Source organism: Varanus komodoensis, unplaced genomic scaffold, assembly GCF_004798865.1.
Source record: "Varanus komodoensis strain SLA01 unplaced genomic scaffold, ASM479886v1 scaffold99, whole genome shotgun sequence".
NCBI classification, from domain to species: Eukaryota; Metazoa; Chordata; class Lepidosauria; order Squamata; family Varanidae; genus Varanus; species Varanus komodoensis.
Window position 1 is genome coordinate 174,056 of NW_025336676.1, and position 18,148 is coordinate 192,203.

Genomic DNA, 18,148 nt, shown 5'->3' on the forward strand with positions numbered 1-18,148 from the left:
TGAAAACAGGCCAGACCAGCTGGGCCTTCTCCTCTCCAAGGGGCCCGCCCACTGTCCCAGGTGCCCCACATGCTGGGCACAGCATGCCCCCGCCTACCCCTGTTTCCCAGCTGCTGGTGGGCTTGGGGATGCCATGCCTGATCTCGGGAGGGGAAAGAGGTGGGGGAGTGGAAATGTGGAGGAGCAGAGGGAGAAAAGGGCCACAGCTGCTGTGCTCTGCATCTCCCCGAAGGGGCTGCCCCAAGGGAATGCAGCCAGTGGTCAGGAACCTGGGCTTTGGGAGTCCAAAGCATGGTCAATCCATGTTTGCCCACACCTTCTGCATCAGCCCAGTGGTCCAGCCAGGCCACGTGCCTCTTGGTCAGACGGGCCCTTGGTCCGATCCAGCAAAGCCTGCTTCCCTCTGCTACAGAGGAGTGCTCAGGCCTGCCAGGCTGTTGAATAGGTGCTCTCTTGTTTCCTCTTTAGCCGGTGGATGGAGCGGAGACGTTTGTCTCGGGCTTGTAGTTACAGGCAGCGCTTCTCCTGCCATTCTTCTTGCTTTCTCCTGCCCCAACAAGCAGAGGGAAATAGGTTTGCCCCTTTCCCCTGCCCAGATTCTGCCTTGCAGGAAGGGGAAGGGGGGCGTGGTTGGGAGCGACTTCCTAATAACAGGGCCGAGTTCCGAGGAATTTCTTACTGCCTCACTTCCTCCAGGATTGTGTTCTTGCCTCCCATGGCACTTCGGACACCGATCCATCTCAATGTCACTGTGCCCTGCTCAGGGCATTGCATCAGGTCTGCTCCGCGCTTCGTTAAAAGAAAAAAAGCCTTCGCATAATGGTGTGGAAAGTCAGCCAACAACCAAGAGTACTGTGGCGGGGCCGTCGGGTGTAGGAAATAGGATACTGGGCTGGAAAATGCAATGCTGCTGAAAGTGTGGGGTAACAACGAGTGCGAAGTGTGTGTGTGTGTGGGGGGGGTCTTTAATTCAAAGCGTGTATGTTCCTGCACTTGTGGAATGGCACTCCGGTTTCTAGTGAATAAGCACAGTTGATTGCACAAGCTGGAAGCCTGCCTCCCCCTCGGAAAGACAGTTGGGCTTAGGCGGCTCAGAGCACAACCCTTTGCAATGCTCAGGTGGCTGGGGGTGGGGAGTCTGGCAGCTCCTTGCATCCCCCGGCCACAGAAAGATCGGGCTGTTCCATTCTGCCCGCCTGGCCATTTGGCTGACCCCCACAAGTCCTCCATCTGTAGAAGTCACATGCCCTGTAAATGGCAGAGGCCGTGGAGAACAGCGTGATGCTGCTTTGTTCCTTAGTTTGGGGTGTTTGCATCCTGTGTTACTTGCTCCGGGGGCATGGGGCAGTGAGCATTGCCTTCCTCCTCCTCTCCCTTTTACCCTCATAAGGACGGGCCTGCTGGATGAGTCCAGAGTTTGGTACACCAGCTACCCTGCCTCTCATCCTGGATGGAGCACAGAGTTGCGAGAATTAGCAGCTGTCTTTTGCAGGATTTCAACCAGCCTTTCATGCCATCCGCATTGGCCGCCCTCATGGCATCCTGTGGGTGTGAGCACAGCGGTCTGACACGCTGCTGGGCAAATAAATCTGTCTTTAGTCTCTCCTGAATCTCCCCCACCCCATCTGCTTTCTGGGGTGACCCTGCTGGGTCCTAGGATTGCAAGAGAGAAATTACTCCCTGCTGCCTTCTCCACCCCAGGCACCTTTTGCTGCATCACAATTGTGTCTCCCCTTCATTGCCTTTTTTCTAAGCACAACAACCCTGCAAGGTAGGTTAGGCTGAGACTTGGCAACTGGGCCAAAGTGGCACAGAAGCCTCAGGGCCACATGTGGAAGAAAACCTGAGTCCCAGTCGAGGGTCTAAATGGATATGTCATACTGGCGTCCCCTCCCCCCCTCCCCCCAACATCCTGAGCTGTCAGGCCTCCCACTGGGGGCTTTGGGGGGCCACACTTAGAGGCTGCGCTACTGGGCCTTGGGGACGTGATTTAGCAGGCGATAGGCTAGCTCTCCTCTGGGGCCCTCTTCCCCTCGCCTCCTGTCTGTGAAATGGGCACAGTTCTCACTGTTGCCACGCACACCACACATTCAAGCCCCCAGCTCGAGCAGTGCTGCTGTTGCATCGCCTCTGCTGTGCTGCCTTTTTTGCTGTTGTGAGGAGGCTTATGTGGTGTCATGTAATCCTCACAACAGCAGTGGCCTCTGTCCTGTACCCCTACCTGGGCATAGGTGCCACTGGACGCTGGGATCTGCACCTGTGTAAGTGTGGGTTATGCCATTGGCTTCAAGGATTTAACTGGCCCAAAACCAGATACTAAATATATGCTGGGTGTTGTTCTCTTTTTTAAAAGCTTTCCATTGGCGCAGTGCAACACACCACTTGTAGTTGCCCTTATCAGTGAGGTGTGCATGCAGTCATTGCAAAGCACCCTGCCTCTGATGGAGGACAGCCCTCTAATGCAGGGCTGCCCAGAAGCCCTTCACTGGAATGTTGGCCACTGCCATGTTCTCCTTCTCCATCTCTGCCATCTGGGTGATTGCGGGAAACATTCCCTTCTCTCTGTATTTTGCTCTCAATGTCAAACTTACGCAGGCTGCACTTCAGCAATTGTTTACCTGGGGTAAGGCTTAAGGGTTCTGCAACTTGGGCTACTCAGCCGTGTATCTCTGAACTGCTGTCCCGCCTCCTGCATGCAAGCAATCCCCTTGGCGGAGCTGAACCCCCATTCCTGTGGCCGGGGGTTTTCCCATCCTGTGCAGCCCCGAGTTTGCTGGGCTGGCCTAGGCCAGGGTTTCCTTGGGCAGCCCCTGGCACCCTGCAGGGAGTAAGCGTGGGGCAGACGGCTTGGCACCCTTCAGGCTGTGCTCGCAGATCATGCCTGAGCAGTGAGCTGTTGCTTGTTCCCTTCCGTCAGCAGGAGCAGGGACGTAATAATGGCGTGCACCACAGCCCCAGTCCTCAGCACTGGGGGAAAGGTCCTGCGTCGCATTTCGTCCACCTCCCCCTTCCTACACACCATTTTGCAGCCTCTTGCCAGGTGATCACACAGCGGTTTGCTGGGAAGTAGGGTCAGGTCTGTGGCGGCTGAGCACTGCGTTCATTTGTGTGCGTGTGGCGAAGGAATTTAAAAGATAAAGCCATCTTCTCCAAAGGTGTAGGGAAGGATCACAGCAGCTGGGGTTTGGCCCCAGCACTCATAGCATCTGCATCACCTCCCTAAACTGATTGCTCCCTTTAACAGCCAGCTCAGGTGCTGCATGCTGATGACGACAAAAGTCCACTGGGAAATGAGGGTTCAGCAGGGAGGGGGCTCTGCATGATGGGGGAGCACAACACTTGCGTGTGTCGCGCTTCCATACTGACTGATGTCAGCCGAATCCAGCAAAGGATGCTTCTGGACCTGCCCAGAAGCCCTCGAGCAAGCTATGGCTGGTTTTGCAGAGGGCTCCGCAACTCCGACAGACTTGCGTGGCATGGGGAATCATGGGAAGGAGTCGGTAGGCAAGCCGCAGGCAAAAGGGAGCTCCTGCGGTTCATGTCTCCACTTGTACCCCCAAGGGGCTGCTTTGCACATTGCAACAAGCCACGCAGAAGACAAGCCGTGGCACTCTGCTTAATCGCTCGCTAAGCCACGCCGCTGCTGACCGACGGGAAGGTGCTGAGCATGTCTCCCTCTTCGCCCTCCAGCCCGCTGCAGGCATGTTCTCCTGGGGCCCTGGAAGCGCAACCCTCTTTGTTCCTGCTGCATGGAGATGCTGGTCCATGCTTCCCTGCTGAGCGTTATTCCTCTGGCGCTTAAAAGGCCCGGCTGCCCCTTGCCTGCTCTGTACAGCCCCTTCCTCCTCCTCACGCAGCCAAGCCGTGGGCCCATGTGTGAACCACCCAGCAAGGGCAACTGCCCACAGCCCCCGTTAGGCCCCAGGGCCAGTCCAGAGCAGCTTTTCCGCCTCTGGTTTGAGTGACAAATTAAAAAGGGAAAGGGAAACTGTCAAAAGTTAACAAAATGAAGGCTTTTTCCTTACTTTTTTTTAGCCACCTCATTCTCTGCATACAGACAAGCAAATAAATGAAAGTTGCATACAAACAAGCAAATAAATAAATGAAAGAAAAGTCATGGCCAGGAGCCCTCCCGGGGGGGAGGTTTTACCCCCCCTTGCATTCCTGTCGCCCTTTCAAGCAAGCCACTGCCTGGGTTCAGGCTGCAGGATGGGTTGTGGTGGAAATGAGGGTCATGGATTATCTGAACCCCACTTTGCTAACAAGCCACATGAGCAGGACCCTCCATTGGGAAACCGTGGATTGTTGTTAGGTTGTGTTGTTCACCATGGTTGGGTTCAGACAATGCAGTAGCCCGTGTTTTAGCAGCAGCAACAGCCCATACTCTTGTCCAAACATGCCCTGAAACGAGCCAGACTGACCCCCTGCCACAGGGTGTTGGAATGTGTGAACCCGAACTGCACTGTCCACTAAATTGGAGGAAGCCAGTGCGGGCAGCTGACACTGAGTAGGGCTGCGCTCTCCCAAACGGAGCACGACCTGGTTAACCCATCCACACATGCTTCTCACAGCCATTTCTGGGTGGGCATGGCGGGCAGGCAGCGGAATCCTTGCCCTGTGCCCCCAAGGTTTTGAGGTGGTTTTGCGGCTCACTGAAACCATAACCCTTGGAGGGAATGGAGGGGAGCGGGAGGCCCACTAGCTGGCAAGGGTCCCTTGGATGTCTGCTCTCCTTAAGAGACCGGGTGGCCAGTGGGGGCTTGTCCTGCCACAGCCCTGCTGCCAGGATAATTGCCAGCCAAGAGGGCACAAGTTTCTACACTTGCTGTACACTGCATTGTGCTGAAATAAGTTTTGCAGCAGATTAAAAGGGGGGTGGGATGAAGTGTTCCTCTCCTGACAAATGCAATTAGAATAAATTCTAGAATAAATTTTTTGCATGGCCCTCCCCAGTGCAAGACGAGCTGGTAAAAGGATCTGCTTTTGACTCAAACTTAACATCCAACCTAGGCTGGCTGCTGTAGGAGCAGGGCCTCCTCAGTTGTAGCCCCACAGCTCTGCAATGTGGCCAGACTCCCCCCCCCCACTACATTTCATAATCACAGTTCACCTGCCAGTCATGATTGAAGCACATGATGCTCTGGAGGAGCACAAAACAGCTGCAGTCACTGGCCAAAGGGTACAGTCCATGCAGAGTCTCTAGGTATGCATCTCTTTATTGAAGGTTCTAGACCTCATGGCAGGGGGATCCTATTTGCACTATGATTATCGTGTTCCTCAGCTCCCAGAAAGGGCCCTGTGCTTTTACAATCCATCAGTAAATCAAAGCCAGGCCCTGCCTGCAGGCTTCCAACCTGAAAAGACACAATGCACAAGGAAAGAGGAGGGAAGTGGCAATGAATGCTTGACAGTGTAGAAGCAACAGCTTCTAAAATCTCGGGGGCCAGCAAAGTTGCTGCTGAAGGATTTCAGCAATCAGAGAACAGGGATGAGGGCAAGAGCACTCCACACAAGCTGCCTTAGCACTGTGCAACGCAGAGAAATTGTTCCACTTCCACACTTCCATCTCGGGCTGCCTGTCTTGCTTGCAGTCCTCTCATTCCCCTTGCCTCCTTCCCTACCCCCTGAACTAGCAGTAGTGTCCCCCTACTGGTCTCTCATTAGACCCAAAGTCCCCCATGGATGAATTGTGGCTTCTCTGCCCCAGTTAAAAAGAAGCCACTTCCCGTAAACAAAGGGGGAAGGCAAAATAATGCTCTCGTTCACTGGTATTTGCTTCCAGGAGGTACCAAAATGCTGCCTGGCTTGCAGCAGCAGCCCACTGGGGTCTCACACAGGAGCTTTTCCAGCCTCACCTGGGCATGCCATGCTGTGGTTCTCCCCTGCCAAAATGAGGGCAGATTCCAGTCCTTGTGGTTCTAAATGGAGCAGATACCTTGAAAATCTGCCTTTCGGACCTGGTCAGACTATTAGGTCCTCCTAGTGCCTGGTCCCCCTGAATCGCAGCAGCGAACTGTAATAATGCAATCCTAGCCTTCAGGCTTGTGGCCACAAAAGTCATGACATGAAAGTAAAGGGGATGAGGGTGATAGAGGAAAAATGCAGGCATAGGCCCTGGATTCATGCTGGCTTGGAGGATGACTGGCTAGGGTGGAAAGGACAAACCGCAATGTTGCTGGTCTCCTGGCTGAGGTGATGGAATGTCTCCCCTTCCCTTTTGTTCTTGCCTGCCCTGTGGCAGGTGACGAAGGCAGCTGGAGCAGCAGCTTCCTGGCCCAACCCTGCTTTGCTTTCCTCCCTCTGAGGCAGATGCATGTAACCTGTTTGTCTGGGCAGTCTGGTTTTGCCATGCCCACAGAAGCCAATACACCACTCTGGGGCTCAGTGGGCTTTCTCTTGCCTTGTCCTCATTTTAGCCTCCCCTTGGCTGCCTACTTTCTAATCCTTTTGGACACGGGGTGCATCAGCCCCCAAACGCGGCCATACCACATAGCCTTGCTTCCTCATGTCCCGTGTTTTGCTTGCAACATTTCTCGTGTGCTGACAAGAGTGCCTCATTGCAGGTTGTAAGGTTTGCAGTCCTTAAAACAACCAGCAATGTCATGCCACACTGCAGGGGAGAAAAGAGTGTCTGAGGCTCAGAGGGGGCAGCTTACCTAAGGCTACCCTCTGCATTTATGTCAAGGGCAAGCGGCCCACTGGGGACTTACCAGTATGCAGCTGGGTGTGTTTGCTGTGATGCTCTTATGGCTCACTAGTGCTTCCCTGCTGTGCCAGTGGTGTCAGCTCTACTCCCGCTAGTATGCCATCTACTTATGGCAACAAAGCGGGGGCTCTCTCAGTTCCCCCACCTGGAATGGCCATCCCCCCTGTGGCCCAGCTGGCTGAATCTGTCCTCTTTTTTCCTGAGTTTCTCCGATACTTTCAACAACTTTCTTGGCCATCCAGGGACTTGAGGGGGATCTCCGGGTGTTTTACAGTCTCTCTTTCTCTCTCTTTTTCTTTTCCCCTCTGTCTTTCTCTTCGTTATTCCTTGTTCTTGTCTTTTATTATCTGGTTTTAGCTTTTTGTTTTTTTCTGGTTTTCTGATATTTTTAATTGTACTTTCATCATCCATTTTTATGGACTGTGTAAACCACCCAGAGAGCTTTGGTTGTGGACTGGTGTAGAAATAAAGTGCATAAGTGAATTAATGATCAAAGCCATCTCTTAGATCCTTGTTGGAAAATCTGCCACCAGTTGACTCTGAGTAAATACAGAAAGGACCTTCTGTGCAGCGAATTGTTTGATCCCTACCTTGATGTCACTTTGACACCAAAAACTCACTGGCTTAATTCCCCCGTGCACCAGAGTTGCCAGTTTAGTCTCCCATGTCTGGTTTTCCACTACTTTCCTTGTCTGCTTTGAGCTACTCTTCATCAAGTTCCCATTACTTATTGAATTTGTAAGCATCTTGTGGAAAGCTTTAGTGTATTTCTTTTGGGAAACCTGGGCCACAAATACCTAAAATACAGAAAATAAGAGACCGTGACAGATCACGGAGAAATCCAACAAGAGGTACAAAGAATGAGTGGAGAGGAGCTTGCTCCAAGCCGCTTCCAGTCAGGAAATTGGCGTGCTGTGGGCTGGGGTGCATGTGAGCGCAGCTGGAGCCCCAAGCCTTCAGGGCTTCTGGTTTGTGAGCTGCCCCGAGGCTTTGGCGAATGGGGCGGCATAGAAGTCCCCTAAATAAACAAACAAACAAACAAACAAACAAACAAACTCCTTTGGAAGCGTGAGAAACTTCTGTGACTACCACTGCAAATTGCCCAGCCGGTATCTCCGCTTTGGGGCCAGCTGCCAGGCTGATGCTACCCTGGGACAGTCCATGATACTCACCAGTGTGCCCACTCTTTTAAATTAGCTACCTGCTGTGTGAATTTCCAGAGCACTCTTTCTGCTCAGAGTGAACAATGCTCGTTTTTGATGAAGGCTGGATGGGCCAGCACAGAAGTTTGAGTTTTACTTTTTAAAAATGGGACAGAAGAATTCCCTGTTTCTTCCCCTGCCCCCATCACAGAAGCAGAATTTCGAATAACACTGAAGATGCACAAACAAAACAGTTGGTCTGCATGACAGCTGTGTGTGTTGGATTTTACAAATTTGTCCAAGTCACTAAATTGGGGCATTTGGATCATGTGAATCTGTGTAGGTAGATTCAAGTACACTACTTTTCTTGTATTTGCCCAATCTCTATATGGCCTTTTCTGCCCAGTTGTCCTTCAAATTGGCTGAACTATAAATTCATTTAAAGAGTTGGGGGGGGGGTACTAGATGGGGACCTAGGGGAAACTTTTGAGAAAAATTACTTTTTTCCTGAGTTTTTCCCTAAGCACCTCCCTGCAGGGTGGATGGGGCCACTGAAGAGACGGAGTTGACAGCTGAGTGATCCTGCCTTCAGAGCTCAGCCAGGCTCTTGCTAGGAGACCACAGGCATGTTGGGCTTCCTTCAGACTGTCCTCATTTTTGCGATGAAATGCTAGCCTACCTTGAAGGGCTGTTGTAAGCCTGAGGTGAAAAGACGTTTCAGCTGCTACCTTTCTATGAGTATTTGGCTTTTCCAGAGGAATATTGAATTTAATTTGTTTGCGAGCCTGGGGCCCTCTTCCCTGCCATTCCTGGGCTGTGTTGCAGCCAATGCCGGACCAAGGCACTGCCCTCCACCAGGCGCTGCCTAACTCAGACATCTGGCCAGTGGCACCTTCTTTCAAAGGTGCCTGAACCTCACGGAGGGAGTGGTCCTGAATGCTGGCTGGTCCGACTCCCTTCTGGACCGTGGAAGCAAATCACGTGGAGTATGTTGGCCCCTTTGGCTGCCCTTGCCTGACTTTCAGCGGGGCTGCCATGTCCTCCCTTGTAGCAACTGTCCTTGCAGAGGTCCCCATGTGGCCCAGGGCTGGTCCCAGGGGGGGAACTTGCCTGGACTTGCCAGGGCAGTTCTGGGGAGAGTGGCTCTTGTAAGACACAGCCTGACGCCATTAACCACTGCACCCCGCTGGCTCTCGCTGGGACCACATAGCAGAAGGCTTTTAGCCCTTGAAGCGAGGTGCTGGTTTGGCTCGGCTTGGTCCACTTTGGTTTGGTGCTCCTGCTGCCGCTCTGCAGTGGGCGCACCCATCCAGATGGTTCCCCGCGCTCCGGGCCGAGCTTTGCACTGCTCCGTGTGGACCCAGCAGGATCCTGGCGCTCTCATGGGTGTCCTGTTGGATGCAGCCCCACCTGATGTGATGGCCTACAACTTCCATCATTCTGAGCCATTACCTGTTCTGGTTAGGGCACATGGGCCAAAACTGGGGGTGGGGGGGTGGGGAATGAAATTATGGATGTATAATTAATGTTAATTGGCTTTGAGTTCATTAAGCATCTGGGTGTGCCCCTCTCTGATCCCTGATCTCCAAATGCATTTGTTAGAAAAACCCTTTAATGATGCCGCTAATAATGCCCTTTGATAATGCATTTTGAAAGAAATGCGCATTTTAAGCTTTGCTTCAGGGCGAGCAAGCCCCCTCCCCCAACACCTCCTTTGATATCTGCTGTGGTTCCCCAGCCTGCCATGCCTTCCCCTGCACTGTGCCAACAGGTCAATAGCGATGTGAAGACACAGTGGGAGTGGGAAATGGGAGGAAAAAAGTGTTTTCCTTGAATTCCCCCAACCCAACTTAATTAGGAAAAAACAACCCCCTTTCTCTGATTTTTCAAGCCTCCCGCTTTCTAATGCGGGGGGAGTGCATTTGGGTCCTGTCTTTACAACAAATGAACCATCAAACCAAATTCTGTCTTCCCCATCTGAAGAATGACACATGTTTGCATTTGCGAATGAGGCGGATTGCGCTTGGAGGAGCTCCGGAGGCCTGGCCCTGCTCCCCAGAGGGCAGACAGAGCCGTCCCCAAAAGTTGTGGCAGGACACGCCTCTGCAGCCCTCCTTGCCCCTCCAGAGCTTACAGTCCTGGCATGGTGCTTTCACTGTTGCCAGAGAACCTCGGGTTTTGGGCTTACCAGAAGCCTTTGCCAGGAACACTTGAGGGGCTGATTCCCACGGTGAGCCCCCTGGGTAGAACAGAACCGGTTATTGGTGCACATTAATGCCTGCCTCCAGTAGGGCTCTCGAAAAACTCCAAGATGTGCTATATTTAAAAAGGCACACAGAAAAGCAAAAGTGGACTCGGGCTGTTGCATTTGTGCCTGGGCTGAAAGAGGATGAGGCTGCTTGGGGGCAGTGTGCCCAAGAGCGGGATTCAGGCAAGAAGCGGGTGGCTGTTGCACCCCAGCTTAGGATTTCTGGAGCAGGGTTGGAACCAAAGCCCCTTGCCCAGGGCGTCCTTTTATTTATGAGATTTGCATCCTGCTTTTTTCTTACAACAAACTCAAAGAGGTTTGCATCATTCTCCTCCTCCTGCTCTCCATCTTGTCCTCACAACAACAACCCTGTGAGTAATTCTTTTACAACAGTCCTGTAAGGTAGGCCTGACATAGTAGTCATTGAAGGACATGGATAGGGTGGGAACCTTCCCGTTCCCAAGGTGCCCGCATTCCTATGTGCAGTGAGAGCCGTCCTGCCTTGCACCCTTCACTGCTCTGGTCTGGGAGGGTCTCCCTGTTTCTGTCCCATCTGAGCTGCTGGCCGGTCTCATGCTGTCAGGGCTGCTGCGATTAATGGGGTGGCCACATTGATTAGCAGAGTCTGTTGATGCCTTTTAAAAAGCAGAAAGCAGGGCGCAGGGGGTGTACTGCCATGGGGGGGGGTCCCCTTCCCCTTTCCAGGTAAGGAAGGAGATTGGGCACAGTGGGTATCCAGTGCAGTCCTTGCCTCCCTGGGGACCGTGCGCTTGCCGCCCTGTGCAAGAGTCTTGTGCCAACGGGCGCCCGTCACCAGCTGGCTTGTTCTGCAGGGTCCGGTGACCTGACTCCCTTTCCCCACACTGTCTGGGCCGGTTCTTCTCTCCTCCCAAGCCACAGTGGGAGGCTGACCCCCCTACATCCCCTGCCCCCATGGAGGCCCCTGTGCCCCTCGTCGGGCACCATTCAGAAAAACACCAAACATAATCAGCATCGCAAGCGTCAGACGTTCTCTGGGCTCGCATTTCGGTTTTGGCAAACCTTGCCTCCCTTGCATGATCTTGGGCCAGTTGCATTCTGGTGTGGTCCAGACAGTACAGTAATCCACACTCGGGGGTTGCATGTGTGTCGAGTGTGGGTTGTCTCATGTTTTCTTGGGTTGCCTGAACCCAGCTGCCCTGAATAACCATGGTTGAACCATGGTTCAGACGATCTCTGAAGTGAGCTCATGGTTTGTTGTGGGACTGTAAACTGTTGATTGTTAGTGTTCATACAAACTCTGGTTTCAGACAAAATAACTCACACCCAGGGTTGAATTTGGGCTGCCACTGAACCATGGTTTGTTGAACTGTGGGTTATTCAGCTGTTTGAATCCAGCCGCACTGACAAATTGTGGTGTATTGAGTCAAAAACAATCCATGAAGAAAACGTGTAGTTTGTTGTGTTGTGAATTCCATGTTCATAGAATCATAGAAAGTAAAGTTGGAAGAGGCCAGAGGGCCATTGGGTCCCACCCCGATGTTGTTCATGTGTAACAAACCATGGCTTGTTGGCATGGTTGGGTTCAGTCAACACACAATAACCTGCATTTCAACAATATCCCACTGTTTAAGGGCAACCTCTGTTCAGCTATTCAGTGGGGGTGTCATGTTTTCTGAACCTAGCTCTTCCCTTCCCACCCTGCTTTTGACTGGCCTACCTCACAGGGCTGTGTGTGGATAATAGACAGGAATGTACAGAAGCCCTGGTTGAACTTGTCAGAGAAGAAGGTGGGATTTAAACAAAAAAACAAACAAACCAAAATTCTCAATTCTGGTGTCATGAATTTTATTTACTGGGTTTTGAAACCACCCCCAAGCCAAAAGCTTGCCAGGCAGTACATAGTGCATTAAAATTGAATCATGGAAGCAGACAAGAAATAAGATTAAAACTTGTGGCAAAAGTTTAAATCCAGAGGCAGGAAAGCAGACTAAAAGCAGTTCTTAAAATGCCTGGAAGAATAAGGAGGCCTTCACCTGGAGGCCAGATGCTCTGTGCTAGGTGAGCCTCTGCAGGAGAGCATTCCACCAGCAGGGAGCCCCCACTGACGAGGCCCTGTCTTTCCACCCGTCTCGTCCTGCCTGGTAGGGAGCCCCGTAGGAGGGCTGCAGATTGCAACCTCGTTTAGGGTGGGCCAGGTTGGATGACTTGGGTCCACTGGGGTGGCGTGTTCCATCTGTCTGGAGTCTGCTCAGTCTGCAGTACCCGCTTCAGAAGGAGGCAGTGTTGTGGCCATCCTCACTGCGGGTCCTGCAAAGGCAGCAGGACCTTTCCAGGGACCCTGGAGGGCCAGCCAGGGCCCGGCCAGAGGGGCCGCTTGCGCCCCAGAGCCAGCTCCGTCTCCTGCAGCGGGTCTGCAGCAAGCCACCGGAAGCAGAGCAACACACAACAGTGGCTCACCTTACCTGGATCTTATGGAATTATCTGGAAAAACAGGTGTCTCCAGAGTTTTGATTGATTGAGTATTCCATTTTCATGCCACCCAAGAGCCAGGGCTCTCTGGGTGGCTAACAAAAGTCAACACAAGCAAGCAAGCAAGAGAGAGAGAAATAAAAAAAAGGAATTAACATAAGATAATCGCAACTGAGTCAGCACCGCAATGTAGCGGCAGTACAGGCTAAAAGGAAATATTAAACTAAAGTTAAAAAGTTATGTTAAGATACTGGGGAAATCGAAAAGGCTTTTACCTGGTCCCCCCCAAAAATAGAGAGGTGTCCCTGGTATCAGACACACCTCTCTGGGGAACTCATTTCATTGCTGGGCTGTCACATACAAAAAGGCCCTTCTGGCAGCCACCCTCCTTAATTCCTTTGGGGACTCCCAGAGAAGTACCCCTGAAGATGACCTTCGGGTCCAGGTAGGTGCATATAGGGCAAGGCGTTCCTTCAGAGAACCTGGTCTAAGCCAGTGCTGCACTGCTTTTGTGTGGATGCCTCCTTTTTCTGTGACAGAACTTTAATTTAGAGTGGGGTCTCTTAGGAGTGAGGATGACTTTCTTGAGGATTGGCAGCACGAGATGTTTTAATCAGCTACCTAAATTACAGTCAGGGCTATGTGAAAGCTGTTCTTGCACTTGCAAGCACAAGCTGCAATATTAGGCATAGAATTGAACTCCCTGTTTTGAAGTCAGTCTGTTTGTTTGTTTAACCCCACCTCAGAATTAAGGTCCTAGTCCTTAAGGCTACAAAGGTGTGTTTGAAACAGTTGAAATTTCAGAAGCCAGAGAAGTGTCTGAAGACATGGATTGACCCCAGTGGCTTCTCTCCCAAGACTCTTAGAGCCAGACTTGCTGAATAAATTATGTACAAGGCAGGAAAACTCATGTCAGTATGCTAACATGGCATAATTTATCTAGAATCAAGTTTTCCTTAGTATAAGAAAACAACTCTGCTACCTAGCCTGTGTTCCTTCATGATGAGAAAGATGGGCATGAGGACTAGCAGCATGAGAAGTTTAATGGGTCACTTAAAGGAAAATTGCATGAGTATCTTTAGTGGGATGTTTCACCAGAATGTTTCTTGTCTGGCCTTCAAAACATCCTCTGCTGATGCATCCCACATTCTGTGTGCGGTTGGGTAAACCAGAATTTCTTCCTGTGATGTTGGTGTGTTACTGTGCAGTGGGCGTGGAGCCTGTCTTTCCTGTCTGTGTATTGCTTGGTCATTATGAGTATGACAGGGTGGTTCTAGCCCATGTGCCAGGTTGCTTTTGGACAAGTAGGAAATATGTAAATGCACCTAAATTCAAAGAACGGGGTGGCCGCAGATGTGTGTGGGGCGGGGGGGGGATCACTCTGTTTAAAAAGCAAATCCAGATGAAGTTCCTAGGCCTCATGCTTGTGAAGAGGTGCAGGTCAGGACTTACTCCTTAGCCAGCTCTTCAGAGAGAAAATGGGGCAGATTGCACCAAGTCAGATACGCTAGTTTGTGTTATGCATTGCAGATTTTCAGCTTTTAAGTATAGGATTTGGTGACTTACAAAACCAAGAGTACATGTATAGCCTCTGTTTATCCCCTTTGTTTCTTCCTCTTGCAAAAACAAAAACAAAACAAAAAAAAATCCAAGGCTATTTAGAGGCTCCTCCTCCTCTCCCTTTTATCTTCATAAAAACCCTGTGAGGTAGGTCAGCTGGGAGTGAGGGACTGGCCCAAGGTCACCCTGTGAGCTCTCACATGTTGCTATGTGGGATCAGAGTAAGAACCAGTCTGGCCCAGCACGGAGACCATTTTGCCGGTTGTTTATTTCGTTATTATGCTCCTACCCGCACTTTCTCCCACGGGGACCTCAAGGCAGCTGGACAGTTCCCAGGGCGTCTCCCTTCCAAGCTCGGCCAGCCCCGGCATGGCCTGGCTTCACCGGGGATGCCCGGATGCCTCCGGCCATGCTCCGGCTTACAGCGCAGTGGCAAGAGGGGGCGGGAAGGGCCCCCGTCGGCTGACCCCTTGTCGCCTCTCTCCACAGCCCCCTGGTGCCAACATGGAGGGCGGTGTGGACGGGCCCATTGGGATCCCCTTCCCTGACCACAGCAGCGACATCCTGAGCAGCTTGAACGAGCAGCGGAACCACGGGCTGCTCTGCGACGTGGTGATCCTGGTGGACGGGCAGGAGTTCCCCACCCACCGCTCCGTCTTGGCCGCCTGCAGCCAGTACTTCAAGAAACTCTTCACCTCCGGGCTGGTGGTCGACCAGCAGAACGTGTACGAAATAGACTTTGTGAGCGCCGAAGCCCTGGCGGCCCTGCTGGAGTTCGCCTACACCGCCACTCTGACCGTCAGCACTTCAAGCGTTGGCGAGATCCTCAACGCCGCCAGGCTGCTGGAGATCCAGGCGGTGAGGGACGTTTGCACGGATCTCCTGGACCGGAAGATTCTGGCCAAACACGACCAGATGGATACAGTAGATCAAATTGATCAAAGGAACCATCTCCGAGCAAAAGAATACCTGGAGTTCTTCCAGAGTAACCCCATCAACGGCCCGCCGGGCACCATTCCATGGACCAACCAAGAGTTGCGGGACCTGCAGAGGCTCGGCTTCCACAGCCAGGAAGACGAGGGCGAGGCGGAGTGCAACGGCATGGACTTCTACTCCGCGCAGGCCGCCCTCGGCGACAGACCAAAGTCGAAGGACGGCGACCTTGAGAGCAACCACGCCATGTGGCTGGACCCGGAGGAGGAGGAGGCGGCCCAGGGCGGCCTGTTCCCCCCTCCCCAGAATGGACAATTTGGCGTCCGCCACCTGCAGGCAGCAGCGGGGGAGGAGGAGGGATCGGCTCAGCTGGACCACCAGGAGGCCAGGGACTCCCCCGCCTTTGGCCCCGGGGTAGGGGAGGGCGAGGAGGTGGATGGCCGCGAAGTGGACACCCTGGCCGCCAGCGCCCTCCTGCAGCAAATGATCAATTCCGTGGGGCGCCAGCCACTGGCCGACGAGGACCGCAAGGAGAGCGACGGGGTCATGGATTATTACTTGAAATATTTTAGCACTTCCCAAGAGGGCGGCGACTTTCCGTCCTGGTCCCAGAAAGTGGAGAAGAAGATCCGAGCGAAAGCATTCCAGAAGTGCCCCATCTGCGAGAAGGTGATCCAAGGGGCCGGCAAGCTTCCACGCCACATTCGGACCCACACGGGCGAGAAGCCCTACGAATGTAACATTTGCAAAGTTCGGTTTACGAGGTAAGCAGGCAGAATGGGGTGGGGGAGAGGAGGTAGGGGGACAGAGCGGGAGTGCCCCAAGCTGTGGTACCTGGTACTGAGTTTCGGCTTCCTCAGGATCCCAGCCTGCAGCTCTGGGATTCTGGGTTGAGTTTTTGCAGCTGCACTGGGGATGCCACCAGTGGTTGACCCATGGCTTCCTGCATGCAAAGCAGGGGCTCTGCTCACCCTGATGCAGCCCAGATCGTGGTGCTCCTTGCCAAACATTCTCCCACACCTTCTGGAGCTTTGTGACCCCCTCTCAGGAAGGGCTTGTGAGGGTTTCTCCATCCTGCTAACCAACTAGTCTCTGTGCCACCCCAACTGTTACCTGGAAATGGCTGTCAGTTTTTTCTTTATGCTTTTCTACTATTCTTCTCTTTTGGAGAAGCCTCCATTCTTTGCAGCTTTAACCCCAGTATATATTTGGCAGCAATGTGAAGCGTAGTGAAATGCATGCTTGTTGAACGGCTTTGTCTCTTTCAGGGCCCTTCTCTCTCAAGAAGAAAAATGTGCAGAAGTCTTTGTGGCAGTGCTGGTACTGCCCAGCTGCTACTTGTGTCCAGGGCACCCATTCCTGCATCATATCATAGAACATTGAAAAATACACTTTTTTCTTTTTCTTTTTTTTTTGATGGTGAATTTCACCAAAACAAAATGTAATGAATGAACCCAACAGCCAAGGAAAGACAGAGAAGCAAGAAACAAAACACTCATTACCAAAGCTGCTGTTGATATTATGTGCTGCTAAGTCACTTCCATTGAGCCCCCAGGCAGCCTTGCCCAGGTTTTGTGGACCCAAGCTTGACTTCCTTCGTGGAGTCCATCCACCTCCGAGCTGGTCCGCCTCCTCTTCTTCTGCCTTTCACTTTCCCAGCATGATTGTCTTCTTCAGGGAGTCTTCCCTGTTAACAAATGTTGCCATGTTAATGTCCAAATAGCAGCTTAATTTAAATGTATTCATTACACATGCACTTCACTAAAAGCAGGCCAAATAGCCATATATGCATCTATTCAAGAGTAGCATCTCATACATCAACAGTTTAATTAAATCTTCAATTCATTTAATTATAGGACATGAGTTTTTATCTTTCCAGAACTGTAGTAGTGGAAAATCAATTTACCTTGATCAAGTGTGGACTCCCAAGATACAAACAGATAGTTTAAAAGTATGTGTACATCAGAAAATATCAAAGAACGTTTTCATACAACTTTTATCCATATTATAACTTTCACCCAAAAAGAGGCAACTTTCCATCATAATCTTTTGGAAAAAATACAGTAGTAACCTTTTTGATTCCAATAATAGGCACAAGCAGGATTGATTTAATTTTGAGCCAGGGAGAGCACAGGTGAGCAAGAAACTTGCCAGGAGGGGTCCAGAACATCCCTGTCTCCTGCCTCAGGAGCAGTGTGGGGAGAGCTTGCCAAAGGGCAGGTCCTGCCAGGAAGGAGGGCACATTCACTGCAGAAGCTTCATTGAGTGGTGGGCAAGACCACCCCGGACAGTCCTCAGGGCTTGTTATGGGAGATGCCTTGCTCCCAGGTTGGTTAGGGCTTTGCTTAACAGCAACAGGACCCAAAGGCACTTCCATAGTATGTGGGTAGCCAGTGCTGTTCCTGGCTCATGTTTTGTGAGCTTAGCTGGGTGTCTCTTATGCTGCTATTTATACCAACATTCAGAATCATGAGGACTAGAAATGTAGCTTGTTCTTGCATGGGAAGCAAGGCTGGGGAGAGAACCCTTGCTCGGCAGGAGAGCCCCTGCTTTTTCTGCAAAAGGCCCAGATTCGATTCCAAGCAGCTGCAGGCTGGAAGGGGACAGCCAGGAGTGAGTGGAAGCAACAGGGTGGAATGCCGACCGGCAGCCGACCCTTCAGGGCAATGCTGAGCATGGATCCTGGTTCTGCCAGGCTTTCTGCAAGGCTCAGGAGCCGAGTTCAGCTGGAAGAGAGGCTGCCTCCCAGACTGCACAATGCAGCTTCCCTGCAAATCCTGGAGCCTGGCCCCAGGGAGGTAACACGGGGGCATTTCCACCCACTTGTCTGGTGTGAGCTCCAGGAGGAGAGAACAGAGAGGAGGAGGGCAGGCCAGGTGGGCAGCACCAAACTGGTGGCTGAACTCACACAGAACAGCTGAGCAAGAGTGCCGGGTCTCATTCTACTAGGGAAGGGAGAGGGTGTGATTTCTGGGGCTGCGCACGGTGTCTTAAAAGAAGGCCGCATTCCCCTTGGGGCCAGCAGCCCCTCGTGACACTGGAGTGCACACGGGTGTGCCCCCCACCTGTCCTTCTTCGGGCCATCCTCCTCTACCCTCTCCGTCCCAG

At 52.2% G+C, this 18,148-nt stretch overlaps 1 protein-coding gene across 3 annotated transcripts in view; it reads left to right on the forward strand.

The window, feature by feature from the left end:
• The window catches only part of ZBTB7A (zinc finger and BTB domain containing 7A), a 47,670-nt gene that overhangs the window by 15,507 nt on the left and 14,015 nt on the right, over positions 1-18,148 (forward strand). Inside the window, exons 1-3 of one of the 3 annotated variants that reach the window (XM_044419025.1) lie at positions 8,810-8,814; positions 11,860-11,865; positions 14,597-15,804. In XM_044419025.1, the coding sequence (XP_044274960.1) occupies positions 14,612-15,804 (1,193 nt within the window). In that variant the 5' untranslated portion in view covers positions 8,810-8,814; positions 11,860-11,865; positions 14,597-14,611. Of the gene's footprint in view, positions 1-8,809; positions 8,815-11,859; positions 11,866-14,596; positions 15,805-18,148 lie in introns of those variants that run through there. The other 2 variants (XM_044419026.1, XM_044419024.1) reach the window with 2 other exon arrangements.